This window comes from Panulirus ornatus, chromosome 38, assembly GCF_036320965.1.
Source record: "Panulirus ornatus isolate Po-2019 chromosome 38, ASM3632096v1, whole genome shotgun sequence".
Classification (NCBI taxonomy): Eukaryota; Metazoa; Arthropoda; class Malacostraca; order Decapoda; family Palinuridae; genus Panulirus; species Panulirus ornatus.
The window spans coordinates 288,289-304,601 of NC_092261.1; the positions used below are offsets into that span (position 1 = coordinate 288,289).

At 39.5% G+C, this 16,313-nt stretch overlaps 1 protein-coding gene across 3 annotated transcripts in view; it reads right to left on the reverse strand.

Moving 5' to 3' along the window:
• Positions 1-16,313, reverse strand: part of Pop2 (CCR4-NOT transcription complex subunit Pop2) — an 89,801-nt gene that overhangs the window by 10,663 nt on the left and 62,825 nt on the right. For all 3 annotated transcript variants that reach the window (XM_071684302.1, XM_071684299.1, XM_071684300.1), the window contains one exon: positions 9,131-9,245. In XM_071684302.1, the coding sequence (XP_071540403.1) occupies positions 9,131-9,245 (115 nt within the window). The remainder of the gene's footprint in view (positions 1-9,130; positions 9,246-16,313) is intronic.

Sequence of the window (16,313 nt, forward strand, 5' to 3'; positions counted from 1 at the left end):
CTTGAAACAAAGAAAAATCTTAAACACTTTATCTGCATACCCACCTTGCTGTTCAGTGCTAGGTAGTATATGCATAATCTTTGCCAAACATTCCTCTCACCCAAAAATGTAGGTTTTAAAAGTTGAAAAATCTTTTCTTCCTGTGGCAGTGTGAGTATGAAATATATCCCTTGAGAATAATAAGGGTCAGGACCTTCTAAACCTCATATTTTCCTGTGAAAAGGTGTCAGACTTTGCTCACCCTCTGTGAACTACCCCAGGGTGATTAAAGCTACTCATTCGTTCTGGGCCCGCCCTTAGCCAGTCAGTGACTGCCACTGGGTGGTGTCATCAACCCATTCCCTTTCAGTCTATCAAACCTCTCAATTCACAGATTGTGGCACCAACCAAAAGATAACCAGGGAGGGAACAGAGTAAAGGTTTTCCAAAAAAGGAGGAAAGGGCAGAGAAGGGTGTGAAAACAAAAAAAAAAAAAAAAAAATGATGGAAACTGGCTTGGAGAGAAGAGGTTTTACAATTTCTAAAACCTACATTTCTCCCTTCCGTGGTCTATCTGAGAAGAGAGCACACCCATATGAAGGAAAAGTGTTAAAGAGAAAAATTTTCAGAAAACATTAAACCCAAAAACAAATATAGATACCTTCAATGGTGAATCAAGAGGCACACTGTAATCTACATTTTACTGAAGGAATAATCCCCAGAGCAACAAAGGGTAGATCAATAGTATCCAAACTACAGTATAATCTAATGAAGGTGCAAGAAGAGCACTAAAGACCTCTTTTCTTGACTTCCTATAAAAGGTTTCTGTGGAAGGCCAAGATAAAGACCACCTTTCTCACAATGGGCTCCAGTGTAAAGCCCAAGTTGAGTCAATCACACGAGTTTCTTAATCTAAAAAGAGATATTTATGCTGAGAGGGGCTTCTAAGTTCTATGATGCACAAATAAATGGTCCCCTTGGTAATCTGGTGAAATTCAAAAGATCTCTCAGTGATTCAAAAGGTATAAGGCAAGATGTTCTCTTGACAAAGTCTTCCAAAGTGGATAACAAAAGAGCTATATTCAAATCTTATAGTTTCACTCTCAGACAAAAATTGGGGGTTTAGGTATATCTTATCGCATGTGAGGTTGTCATCAAAGACAAGAAGATACAGGATGTAATTCATTAACTCTCCTCTCAGATACCAAGCCTAAAATGAAAAGGGTTCCCATGAAGACAAGGAGAAGCTTAACTACCATACACAACATCAGATTATAAAAATCGAAGCATTTTGAAAGTTTCTACCTGGGCTGCAGGGGAGAAGCAATAAGTCTCCTTAAAATACAGTTTATCACATTAATACCAGATCCAAGGATAGGGTTTCTTCAAGGGCGCTTTTTTAGAGGCAATAGTGTTATCTGTCTTGTTTTTGTCGCAGTAAAAAATTAAGAACTCTAAATATATGGATTCAGTCACATTGAGACATCAGATTCCTGGAGGAAAGACTTAGAGAGACTTTCCAGACTGAATGATACCGTCTTGAGAAGCAGGAACACTGTTTATGTAAGAAGTCAACTTTAAGGCATACTTAAAGTCTCTATGTGTAGAAGTGTTTGAGAAATTCTGTGTATAATAAATCCAGGACTTTGATATTTGGGTCCTGAAAAAAAGATGAAGTCATCTACAAGAACCCAAGGTACCAGCCAAGGTATATTTCACAGATGAAATAGTCTATGGAAGCAAGGTTGTTTGTCCCACTTTGCAGCCAAAAAGAAGCTAGTTTAAAAACTTTTCTTAGAAGATGAACAAAGGAAAGAAAGATAAATCTGGTTCCAATAATTCCAATCCATGGACAGAGTCTATTGCAACTGTCATTGTAAAAAAACTTGAGAGACAATTCAGAAGTAATGCAATGGCTCTGGTGAAAAGAAAGGATCAAACCGAAAGCATCCTTCCCTAAAGACATCTCTGTTGATATTGTTTGATCTTGATAGGATATCTTCCCAGATATTACATTATCCTTAGACATATGAAACCTAAAGAAACACACCTCTGTACATAGCCAGAGTGAGAATGTTTTCCACTAGGCAGGAATTTGCAAGAGTATTCACTCATCAGGCATTGGACAATCACAGTATTGTCCATTTGAAATAACATTCTGTTCCTAAACCTCTGGACATTCTAAAAGAAACATCAGGTGAATAACAAGTCCTTTATGATGATATGATAGGACTTATGTAATTCCATTCAAAGGTCTAAAAATCTAAAAGGAACTGAAAGCACTCTGCTAAGTTCAGCAGAAGAGAGCATATCAACTCCCAAGAAACAGAGAGAAAAGCCATGTGACATCCTTTATATAAGCCTACATACATAAGCCTAACAACCACAAACATCTTCACAATGAAATGAAATATCCTCCCAATGCAGACCCAACTTAACATGCTCAGAACTCAAGTCTATACAACAGTACCAGACTCCTCCCCATCCAGACCACTCTATAACTAACCACCAACCCCCAGGTAGGAACAGAGAGCTTACCCCTGCCTCACATTTAAGTAACTCAAACTTACAGATCCCCCATCCCAACAAATATAGCACTAACAAAACACCTACATACTGAAATAAACCAGCAAGCACTAAATAACCAACTTCCCAACTCAGTCTTAAATTCCTAACCATCAGACATACATCCATCAGAAACCATACTCCCAAGATAAAGATGAGTCACACTCTCTTGCTTAACAATATAATTACCAATTCAACATATCCTAGGAACCTTAGTGCCCACAGTGCAATTAATATAAAGAAGAAAACAAGCACTTAATAGTCAACTTCCCTGCACTCTCAGCACATAGATGCACACATAACATCATGAAACTTTATGACCTGTGATCCCAAAAGGTGGATGTGGCCAGGTTCCTAAGTGCTGCAGGAGCCTCACGAGCATGGAAGGGACTCCTGAGGTAGGAAGTAAGTACAGGGACTTCAATCACATGGAACAAATAAAATCCCACTTATAAGGCCCATAAGGGCCTTGATGAACAAGTCAAATGCAGTATTTGCGGCCTTCAATCATAAACACACTAAAGACCACATGAACAGTGTCATGCAACAGGACTAGAAGATCAAGTGGAGGAGTTGGACTGTATATAACACATACTCTTATAACAAATGAACTCCTGAACTCCTCAAATGACATAGAGGAAGCACTTGTTCTCAAGGCTGTAAACCTAAAACTGTTCATTACCTTAATCCACAGATCACCAGAAACAAACTCACAAGAGTTTACAAAACAAATAAAAAAACCCAGAATCATGTCTTCACCTCCTCCAAAACCCAGTCCCAAACATACTTATCTTAGGGAACTTCATCCTGCCACAATGGAGGTAAGCAAGGAAAAAACATTGTGGATGAAACTGCCCAAACATATAGAAAACATATGTGAACATATAGAAAAAATATGTGAGGATATATGTGTCAGAAGTGAAGGGACCAAGGAGAACCAGGAGACCTATTGGAGATGGAAAGATGGAGTGAAAATTTTTTTGAGTGATTGGGGCCTGAACATGGAGGAGGATGAAGGGTGTGCATGGAATAGAGTGAATTGGAATGATGTGGTATACTGAGGTCAATATGCTGTCAATGGATTGAACCAAGGCATGTAAAATATCTGGGGTAAACGATGGAAAGGTCTGTGGGGCCTGAATGTGGATAGGGAGCTGTGGTTTTGGTGCATTACACATGACAGCTCGTGTATGGATGTGAGCAGATGTTACGGTTCTTCATCTGTTTCCTGGTACTACGTCACTAACACTGGGGATGGTGATGCATATCCTGTCGGGTGAGATGGTGCCAGAAATGGATGAGAGTGAGCAAGTATGAATACACACATGTATATATGTATGTGAGTGGATGTGTCTTTCTTTGTTGCCTTGCACTACCTCGCTTACAGAGGAAAAGGCGATAAGTATGAAAATATATATCTTTTTCACTCCACCCTTCCACTTCCAATTTGGTCTCCTGCTTCTCCTTGTTCCCTTCACCTCTGACACATATATCCTCTTCATCAATCATTCCTCAGTCATTCTCTCCATATGTCCAAACCATTTCAACACAACCTCATCTCTTCTCTCAACCACACTCTCTTTATTTCCACACATTTCTCTTACCCTTTCATTACTTACTCAATCAAACCACCTTACACCACATATTGTCCTCAAACATTTCATTTCCAACACATCCACCCTTCTACGTACAACCCTATCTATAGCCCATGCCTCACAATCATATAACATTGTTGGAACTACTACTCCTTCAAAAATATTCATTTTTGCTTTCCGAGGTTACCTTCTCTCCTTCCACACATTCTCCATCGCTCCCAGAACCTTCAACCCCTCCCCCACCCTGTGACTCACTTCTGCTTCCATGGTTCCATCTGATGCTAAATCCACTTCAATATATCTAAAACGCTTCACTTCCTCCAGTTTTTCTCCATTCAAACTTACCTCCCAATTGACTTGTCCCTCAACCCTGCTGAACCTAATAACCTTGCTCTTATTCACATTTACTCTCAACTCTCTTCTTTCACACACCTTACCAAACTCAGTCACCAACATCTGCAGTTTCTCACCTGAATCAGCCACCAGCACTGTATCATCAGCAAACAACAACTGACTCACTTCCCAAGCTCTCTCATCCACAACAGACTGCATACTTGCCCCTCTCTCCAAAATTCTTGCAATCACCTCCCTAACAACCCCATCCAATAACAATCTAAACAACCATGGAGCCATCATGCACCCCTGCCACAAACCAACATTCACTGGGAACCAATCATTTTCCTCTCTTCCTACACGTACACATGCCTTACATCCTTGGTAAAAACTTTCTACCACTTCTAGCAACTTACCTCCCATACCATATATTCTTAATACCTTCCACAGAGCATCTTTACCCACCTTATCATATGCTTTCTCCCGATCCATAAATGCTACATACAAATCCATCTGTTTTTCTAAGTATTTATTACATACATTCTTAAAAGCAATCACCTGATCTACACATCCTCTACCAGTTCTGAAACCATACTGCTCTTTCCTAATCTGATGCTCTGTACATGCCTTTATCCTCTCAATCAATACCCTCCCATTTAATTTCCCAGGAATACTCAACAAACTTATGCCTCTGTAGTTCGAACACTCACCTTTATGCCCTTTGTCTTTGTACAATGGCACTATGCATGCATTCCACCAATCCTCAGGCACTTCAGCATGATCCATACATACACTGAATACCCTTATCAACCAATCAACAACACAGTCACCCCCTTTTCTATAATAAATTCCACTGTAATACCATCCAAACCTGCCGCCTTGCCAGCTTTCATCTCGTGCATAGCTTTCACTGCCTTTTCTCTGTTTACCAAACCATTCTCTCTGATCCCTCTCACTTCGTACACCAACCTGACCAAAACACTCTACATCTGCCACCCTATCATCAAACACATTCAACAAACCTTCAAAATACTCACTCCATCTCCCTCTTACTTCATCACTATTTGTTATTACCCCACCATTTGCCCCCTTCACTGATGTTCCCATTTGTTCTCTTGTCTTACACACTTTATTTACTTGCTCCCAAAACATCTTTTTGTTCTCCCTAAAATTTATTGATACTCTCACCCCAACTCTCATTCACCCTCTTTTTCACCTCTTGAACCTCTCTCCTGACCTCCTCCCACTTTCTTTTATACATCTCCCAATCATTTGCACTACTTCCCTGCAAATATCATCCAAATGCCTCTCTCTTTTCTTTCACTAACGTTCTTACTTCTTCATCCCACTACTCACTACCCTTTCTAATCTGCCTACCTCCCACCTTTCTCATGCCACATGCATCTTTTGCACAAGCTATCACTGCTTCCCTAAATACATCCCATTCATCCCACACTCCCCATACATCATTTGCTCTCAACTTTTGCCATTCTGAACTTAATCTCTCCTGGTACTTCCTCAGACAATTTCAGCACTACAGTTAAAAAACACTTCTATCATTTTACGTTAAGGGATACATGTTTTTGTAGCCTCGGTCTGTAATCAAAGACATATCATTCTATGAACCTGATCATGTTATCATTTCTTGTTCATTTGCTTATACTTTATGTTATGTTATGTTATGTTATAAGCCTCATATAAGTTAATCAGCCTATCAAATTACATTCTTTCACAGCCACTACAATATTCTCATATACTTATATCTGTATTCCACTCTATACTTTTCCCACTGAACAAAGCTAAAACTAATATCTCCTAACAAAATTAATGTCACTCTGATGAATTCCCATTTTAGTTTTGGGTGGTCTGTATATTACTATATGTTCCTATAGCTGGTATGCTTAGTGTTTCACATTGCTTGTGAGACAGTTTCATCATCTGTTCTGCATCAAATTTGTTTCTTACATGTAGTGTTACCCAACCTTGCTTACTTTTTTCTCTATCAGCTCTTAAGTTCTCTTACCCTTCTAAATCTGCATGATTACTTATTTTTCTGTTTACTCATACTCAGTTAAAGTTATCAGGCTCTAAAGGTCTCACAGCCTTCTAAATCTGCTTCACTACTCATTCCTCCATTCATCCACATAAAGCTAAAGTTCTAATGTTGGAATCTCTTTTATACTCATTACAAAATTTAATATAAATTCTGGTATTTTCAGACATTAGACTTTGTACATTGATGCAAAATATCTTCATTGGCTTATTCTCAATTGAGTCACTGTTTATCACAGCATACTGCTTTACACAACATGCATATCTGCTAGTAAATAGTTTGTGGTTGTGTATGTGGGCGGGTTGGGCCATTCTTTTGTCTGTTTCCTTGCGTTACCTCGCTAATGCAGGAGACAGCGACAAAGTATAATAAAAAAATGTATATATATTTCTCAATGTTCCATTTCTGTTAGCTCTGTCATCTTTTGTATTCTCAGTTCCTTTTTTCCCATCCATCTTTAGTCTCCAATCTCCATCTTCTTCCCCCATCTCTTCCCTCTTATCCTCAATTTGTGACCTCCTTTGCATCTAATATTGTTTTCTGTGTCTTGCATAAATATAATAACTAAGTTTTTCACTTTAACAAATTCATTTTGATTATCTAATCCCGTACATTAATCATTCTTGCCTATGTTAACTCAGGTGGATGCGAGAATCTTCATTCACTAGCCCATCTACAATTTCTGTATCAAAATGATTTTTTTTGGATATCAAGGGATGCTTGAACTCACAATGATTTTACCTACATCCTCTATCACTGTAGTTCCCATGATAATAAATCCCTGTATGCAGTTTTGGATGACTGTTCATACATTTATTACCAAATTTGCACCTTCCTCTCAGGTAATGCTTACATTACATGAGACATCATCATTAAAGCTTTCACCAAGAAAGCTGTATCAGTGATCAGAATGAAAGGAATGTGATTCTCTCCCTACACCTCAAAGCTTTGGAACACTCTACTATCTCATGTCTTTCCCAATAACTATATCCGAACACATTCTAAAAGACAGGTTTTTCACTTCCTCCAAAATTTGTAAATACTTTCCCTTGTCTCTTCTTTTTCCCTTTCATTAACCTATCTATATTTCAAGTGAGGTAGGGCCTTGATGTGGACTTTTGTCCATGACTGGAGCCTAAAAAAGAAGAAAAAGTTATGGGCAATTCAAAAAATGCTGGAGACAGCAGAAGTGAGAGCTGTGGGGTGATAGCAGAGGCACTGGAGCAATTTCCTTTCTAAGGGATGGGCTGAACAATGGCACACTTAAGAGTAATTCAGATGTGTCTAAGTGTATCATTCCACTAACACCATGTTTGTGAAATCAACTTTCCTTTGAGAAAACAGAGGCGGGTAAAACAATATTTCATACATTTTCACTATCTCCAGAATCATAGAATCATAAAGGTAGTGCTAGAAACAGACAAAGAAATGAGCTTATTCAACCACATCCACACTCTAGAAGTCATGTACAATATGTCAAAAATAAAGCTCCCCATCCACACCAGTCCCAATCGAACTTTCCTGGTTTCTCCTAACTATTTCATATGCTCTAGTTTTGCCAGCTGATATCATTTCATCCCCAGTAAACCACATCTTTCTAATTTGTTCTATACCTTAGATGCCTCGTGCTCTCCAGTACATTAAGGCCCTGAGCCTTCAAAGCTTCTTTCACTCCCATCTTTCAACCTCCTCCCTGGTTTTCCCCTTTTCTTGTTGCCTCCACTTATGACATGTATATCCCCTGTCATTCTCTCCTCAATAATCCTTGCCATATGCCCATACCATTTCAGCAAAACCTCTTCAGCTTTCTCATACATACTCCTCTTATTACTACACCTCCATTTTACAATATTATTGCTTATTCAATAAACACTCTTCACACTACACATTGTCTCAAATATTTCACTTCTGGCATGTTGACCTTATCCCTTACATTTTTGTCTATGGCCCATGCCTTGCATCTAAACAACACCAATGAGAATAATATACCATCAAACATACCCATCTTTGCCATTAGAAACAATGCATTTTTTTTCCACAGTCCTCATTGCACCCAAGACCTTTGCACCCCCCTCATCCAACTTCAGGTTATATAGTCACTTTATATCAAGAGATGAACATGAGGTAATCACTAGAAAAAAGGATGATTAAGTATCATCATAGTTCTCCGTACAGAGTAATCAAATGCCTTGAATGAAACAAAACAACTGCCTGACATGCAGCTTGATGAATGACTCATAAGTCTGTTGCTTCATAAGCACTTTCTCAGCTATTCTCTTAAAGTCTATTACCACCTTAATACTCTTAAATAAGAACTCTGCTTACAACTTTACTGGATAACTGTCCTATCTATATATCAGGATCTCTGAAGTCCAATCCCTCTGGAAACTCCCTCAAGGGGGTGGCCAAACAAAAGTCTTCATAACTGAACTCCAGTGCCACTTCTAAGCCTTTATGAACTGTTCACTCATAAAAAATAATCACAAATCAAACTCAGTTAATCTCTAAGGCTATCTACCTACCAAAAAAATATCTACTAGAATTTGAAAATCATCTAACAATTTGCAATGCTAATGACAAATCATCTGCCACATTCCTTCCTTACCTTTACATCATAAATAGAGGGGAAGTACAGTCTGAGAAGTTCAAAGAAATCACTTTCTTCTGGCGGTAGGTTCTGATCTGTTAGTAGTTTTAACAGGTAGCCAAAGTCATAACCACTGTGGAAAGAAAAATTACATATATTCTATACAACATTTACTGCTTCCAAAACAATTAAAAGTACTGCACTGCAATTCTGATTATCTAACTTACAAGTAAGAAAGCCTTTTTCATCAATGTAAGATTATGTGTAACAGGAGTCCTCAAAAGTATGCAGACAACTGATGAAAAAGCATTTCATAAATGTCAGGTAAAGTGGTTATGGAAGTGCACAAATGTTTGCAAACAAGAGTAAGGATACTATGAAAGCTGCTTTGAGATCATACCTACATGTCTTTTGATAGTGAAAGAAAAGTGATAATATGCACATAGTTAATCCAATAACTGAGGCCAGCTGTAGATATAAAGATACCTCCACATGAAAAAGGATTTCAGTAAATCAAAAGGCTATATATTTCATATTTTGGCTTCGGAAACTTGCAGAGTAATTACCCCTACGTAGGAAAAAATATATAAAATGCTTCAGTAGCTCCCTTGACCTTCTTTGAAGTATTAAAGTTTGCTTGTATATGAGGAGAAATTCCTATAAACAATGCCAGACTCATGAATGTACTTCTGAGTTTTTCCCTTTCCACCCTTGTTTTACTACACTAATACATTTGGGTTCCTTAGTGTTTGCATTAACATATATCAATTTGTCTGAATCTGTATTTTGTTAACACAAATCATGACTGATACATATTCAAATGATGTAGGTAGAGATCTTTCTACGAAAATTATCTCAATCTACATTTTCTTTATTGTCCTCTACTTATAAAGTTAAGTTTTCTGTCTGGTATATTTCTTATAAAGAATAAGTGACTCCATAAAAATTATATAGAATAAGTGATTCCCAGAAAAAATAAAGGAAAAGGCTATAATAACTTTGTGAACAATGTAAACTCTTTACGTATCCTAGCAACACTAGAAGGACCTGCAATGATAAGCTATATATTTGTTTGTCAACATCTTCCAAAAATCTAAGTCCAGGCTCAACACTTTTTCATTACATATATCTGTGCATATTTAATTTTTCACAATTACTTAACTATATCTGTGCATATCTAATTTTTCAAAATTACTTAACTATAATCTTAAAAAAAGGACATGATACATATAAACACAGTTTACACCTCACAATATTCATTTTCTAAATTTTCTAACATATATACACTGGAAACAATCCTATGGAGTTACCCTTTGCCAGTGGCCTGTCAAGGATGAGGTACTAAAGGCTAAGAAGCAGCAATGGAATTCACCAGTTATACCACAGAGTAAAAGGGAGACGTGATTGATGGTGAAGGCATGTGAGGATAAGGGGCATTGACGGGAATAAATGAAGAGGGAAAGAAGAATGTGCAATTGTGCTATCACCAAGTGTATAGGAGTGTGTTACAGAGCATGGATGGAATGGAACAAGAACAGTGTGGGTGAAAGGAAAGACTAGAATTGTGAAGAATGTGTGGATATGTGTTAGCATAAAAAAAGAGGATGAGTCATGCAGGGAGTGCTCATTGTCCTCAAAAACTCAGATTGGGCTGTCTAAATCTGTGTGGATGTCACCAAGATGAGAAAAAAGGAGAGATAGGTAGTATGTTTGAGGAAAGGAACCTGGATGTTTTTGCTCTGAGTGAAACGAAGCTCAAGGGTAAAAATGAAGAGTGGTTTAGGAATGCCTTGGGAGTAAAGTCAGGGGTTGGTGAGAGGACAAGAGCAAAGGAAGGAGTAGCACTACTCCTGAAGCAGCAGTTGTAGGAGTATGTGATAGAGCGTAAGAAAGTAAACTCTAGATTGATATGGGTAAAACTAAAAGTGGATGGAGAGAGATGGGTGATTACTGGTGCTCGACCTGGTCAAGAGAAAAAAAGATCATGAGAGGCAAGTGTTATGGGAGCAGCTGAGTGAGTGTGTTAGCAGCTTTGATGCTCAAGACTTGGTTATAGTGATGGGTGATTTGAATGCAAAGAAGAGTAATGTGGCAGTTGAAGGTATAATTGGAGTACATGGGTGGTCTGTGTTGTAAATGGAAATAGTGTGGAGCTTGTAGATTTGTGTGCTGAGAAAAGACTGGTGACTGGGAATACATGGTTTAAAAAGAGAGGTATACATAAGTATACGTATGTAAGTATGAGAGATGGCATGAGAGCACTATTAGATTACGTGTTGATTGGTAGGTGCGCGAAAGAGAGATTTTTGAATGTTAATGTGCTGAGAGTGGCAACTGGAGGGATGTTTGATCATTATCCTGTGAAGGCAAATGTGAAGATTTGTAGAGGTTCTCAGAAAAGAAGAGAGAATATTGGGGTGAAGATAGTAGTGAGAGTAAGTGAGCTTGGAAAGGAAATGAGACTTGTGTGAGAAAGTACCAGGAGAGACTGAGTGCAGAATGGGAAAAGGTGAGAGTAAATGACTTTAGGAGAATGGGGGAGGAATGGAATGTATGTAGGGAAGCAGTGATGGCTTGAGCAAAAGATGCCTGTAGTGTGAGAAAGGTGGGAGGTGGGAAGATTAGAAAGGGTAGTGAGTGGTGGGATGAAGAAATAAGATTGTTAGTGAAAGAGAAGAGAGAGCTATTTGGACAATTCTTGCAAGAAAATAGTGCAAATGACTGGGAGATGTATAAAAGAAAGAGGTAGGAGGTCAAGAGAAAGATGCAAGAGGTGAAAAAGCGGGCAAATGAGAGTTGGGATGAGAGAGTATCGTTAAATTTTAGGGAGAATAAAAAGATGTTTTAGAAGGAGGTAAATAAAGTGTGTAAGACAAGAGAACAAATGGGAACATCAGTGAAGGGGCTAATGGGGAGGTAATAACAAGTAGTGGTGATGTGAGAAGGAGATGGAGTGAGTATTTTGAAGATATTTTGAATGTGTTTGATGCTACAGTGGCAGATATAGGGTGTTTTCATCGAGCAGGTGTGCGAAGTGAGAGGGTCAGGGAGAATGATTTGGTAAACTGAGAGATAGTGAAAGCTTTGCAGAAGATGAGAGCCGGCAAGGCGGCAGGTTTGGATGGTATTGCTGTGGAATTTATTAAAAAAGGGGGTGACTGTGCTGTTGACTGGTTGGTGAGGATATTCAATGTATGTATGGTTCATGGTGAGGTGCCTGAAGACTGGTGGAATGCATACATAGTGCCAACGTACAAAGACATAGGGGATAAAGGTGAGCTCGAATTACAGAGGTATAAGTTTGTTGAGTATTCCTGGGAAATTATATGGGAGGGTATTGATTGAGGGTCAAGGCATGTACAGAGCATCAGATTGGGGAGGAGCAGTGTGGTTTCAGAAGTGGTAGAGGATGGGTGGATCAGGTGTTTGCTTTGAAGAATGTATGTGAGAAATAATTACAAAACAAATGGATTTGTATGTAGCATTTATGGATCTGGAGAGGGCATATGATACAGTTGATAGAGAAGCTCTTTGGAAGGTATTAAGAGTATATGGTGTGGGAGGTAATTGCTAGAAGCAGTGAAAAGTTTCTATCAAGGACGTAAGGCATGTGTATGAGTAGGAAGAGAGGAAAATGATTGGTTCCCAGTGAATGTTGGTTTGCAGGAGGAGTGCGTGATGTCTCCATGGTTGTTTAATTTGTTTATGGATGGGGTTGTTAGGGAGGTGAATGCAAGAGTTTTGGAGAGAGGGGCAAGTATGCAGTCTGTTGTGGATGAGAGTAAATTGTTGTTCGCTGATGATACAGCGCTGGTGACTGATTCGGGTGAGAAACTGCAGAAGTTGGTGACTGAGTTTGATTGTGAAAGAAGAAAGCTGAGAGTAAATGTGAATAAAATCAAGGTTTTTAGGTTCAGTAAGGATGAAGGACAAGTCAATTGGGAGGGAAGTTTGAATGGAGAAAAAATGGAGGAAGTTTAGTGATTTAGATATCTTGGAGTGGATTTAGCAGTGGATGGAACCATGGAAGCGGAAGCGAGTCACAGAGTGGGAGAGGGGACAAGGGCTCTGGGAGTGTTGAAGAATGTGTGGAAGGCAAGACCATTATCTCGGAGAGCAAAAATGGGCATATTTGAAGGGATAGTGGCTCCAACAATGTTATATGGTTGCAAGGCATGGGTGATAGATAGGGTTGTTCGGAGGAGGGTGGATGTGTTGGAAATGAGATGCTTGGGGACAATATGTGGAGTGAGGTGGTTTGATCGAGTAAGTAATGAAAGGGTAAGAGAGATGTGTGGTAATTAAAAGAAAGTGGTTGAGAGAGCAGAAGAGGGTGTATTGAAATGGTTTGGTCACATAGAGACAATGAGTGAGGAAAGATTGACCAAGAGGAATGTGTGGAGGGAACGAGAAGTGTGAGAACAAACTGGAGGTGGAAGGATGGAGTGAAAAAGATTCTGAGCGATCGGGGTCTGAACATACAGGAGGGTGAAAGGCGTGCAAGAAATAGAGTGAATTGGAACAATGTGGTATGCCGGGGTCAACGTGCTGTCAATGGATTGAACCAGGGCATGTGAAGTGTCTAGGGTAAACCATGGAAAGTTTTGTAGGGCCTGGATGTGGAAAGGGAGCTGTGGTTTCGGTGCATTACACGTGACAGCACGAGACTGACTGTGAATGAATATGGCCTTTGTTGTCTTTTCCTAGCACTACCTCGTGCACATGCAGGGGGAGAGTGGTGCCATTTCATGTGTGGTGAGGTGGTGGCTAAGAAGGATAAAGGCAGCATGTATGAATATGTACATGTGTATATATGTATATGTCTGTGTATATATATGTATGTATACGTTGAAATGTATAGGTATGTATATGTGTGTGTGTGGGCGTTTCATGTATATTCTTGTGTATGTGGGTGGGTTGGGTAATTCTTTCATCTGTTTCATTGCACTACCTCGCTAACGTGGGAGACAGCGAAAAAGTATAATAAATGATAAATAAATAAAATAAATGTGCTATAACTTTGAATATGAGGACTGCATAAGGTAAGGATAAAATGGAGAATTTCTAAGGAAATTTCCAATGTCTGTATAAATGGGTTTGAAAACTAGAGAAAGGTGATTGTAATGGGTGATATGAATGATGAGAAGGTGGGACAAATTGAAATCAGCAAGAAAGTTGGTAAATGGGGAGGGCCTGGAGTATATGAGAATGGAAGTTATATTGTGGATGTCTGTGCCGAGAGGTTTATTCCTTACAAACAACTTTTTTCAATACAAGATGATTTGAGAGGCATGTGGGGGATGGAGGGGATTGGAATGGTGTGGTATACCAGGGTCATTGTGTTGTCAATGAACTGAACCAGGGCATGTGAAACATCTAAGGCCATGGAAAGGTCCATGGGGCCTGGATGTTGATAGGCAGCTTTGGTTTTGGTGCATTACACATAACAGCTAGAGACTAAGTGTGAATGAATGTGGTCTTTTTTGCCTGTTTTCCTGGCACTACTTTACTTAAGCATGGAGTAGCGATGATGTTTTCTGTGGGGCAGGGTTGTGCCAGGAATGGATGAAGGCAAGCAAGTATGAATATGTACATGTGCATATATATATTACGTACAGTAAGGTTGAGGGGCCAAGTCAACTGGGAGGTAAAATGGAGAAAAAATGGAGGAAGTGAAGTGTTTTAGATATCTGGGAGTGGATTTGGCAGCAGATGGAACCATGGAAGCAGAAGTGAGTCACACGGTGGGGGAGGGGGGGAAGGTTCTGGAAGCACTGAAAAAGGCGAGAACATTATCTCGGAGCAAAAAAGGGTATCTTTGAAGGAATAGTAGTTTCAACAATGTTATAAGGTTGCAGGGCATGGGCTATAGATAGGGTTATGTGGAAAGGGTGGATGTATTGGAAATGAGATGTTTGAAGACAATATGTGGTGTGAGGTGGTTTGACTAAGTAATGAAAGGGTAAGAGAGATGTGTGGTAATAAAAAGAGTGTGGTTGAGAGAGCAGAAGAGGGTGTATTGAAATGGTTTGGTCACATGAAGAGAATGAGTGAGGAAAGATTGACAAAGAGGATATATGCATCAGAGGTAGAGGGAATGAGGAGAAGTGGGAGACCAAATTGGAGGTGGAAGGATGGAGTAAAAAATATTTTGAGCGATCGGGGCCTGAACATGCAGGAGGGTGAAAGGTGTGCATGTGGTATACCAGGGTCAACGTGCTGTCAATGGATTGAACCAGGACATGTGAAGCTTCTGGGGTAAACCATGGAAAGTTTTGTGGGGCTTGGATGTGGAAAGGGAGCTGTGGTTTCGGTGCACTGTACATGACAGCTAGAGAATGAGTGTGGACGAATGTGGGCATTGATGTCTTTTCATAGCGCTAACTCGCGTGGGTGTGAGATGAAAGTGTTGTCATTTCATGTGTGGTGGGGTGGCAATGGGAATGAATAAAGGCAGCAAGTATGAATTATGTACATGTGTATATATGTATATGTCTGTGTATGTATATACATGTGTATGTGAGTGGGTTGGGCCGTTCTTTCGTCTGTTTCCTAGCGTTACCTCACTAACGCGGGAGACAGCGACAAAGCAAAATAAATATAATAAATATATATATATGTGAGAGTAAGTGAGCTTGGGAAGGAGACTTGTGTGAGGAAGTACCAGGAGAGACTGAGTATAGAATGGAAAAAGGTGAGAACAAAGGACGTAAGGGGAGTGGAGGAGGAATGGGATGTATTTAGGGAAGCAGTGACGGCTCGCCCAAAAGATGCTTGTGGCATGAGAAGCTTGGGAGGTGAGCAGATTAGAACGGGTAGTGAGTGGTGGGATGAAGAAGTAAGATTATTAGTGAAAGAGAGGAGAGAGGCATTTGGACGAGTTTTGCAGGGAAATAGTTCAAATGATTGGGAGATGTATAAAAGAGAGGCAGGAGGTCAAGAGAAAGGTGCAAGAGGTGAAAAAGAGGGCAAATGAGAGTTGGGGTGAGAGAGTATCATTAAATTTTTGGGAGAATAAAAAGATGTTTTGGAAGGAGGTAGATAAAGTGCATAAGACAAGAGAACAAATGGGAACATCAGTGAAGGGTGCAAATGGGGAGGTGAAAACAAGTAGCGGTGATATGAAAGGAGATGAAGTGAGTATTTTGAAGGTTTGTTGAATGTGTTTGATAATAGAGTGGCAGATATAGGGTGTTTTGGT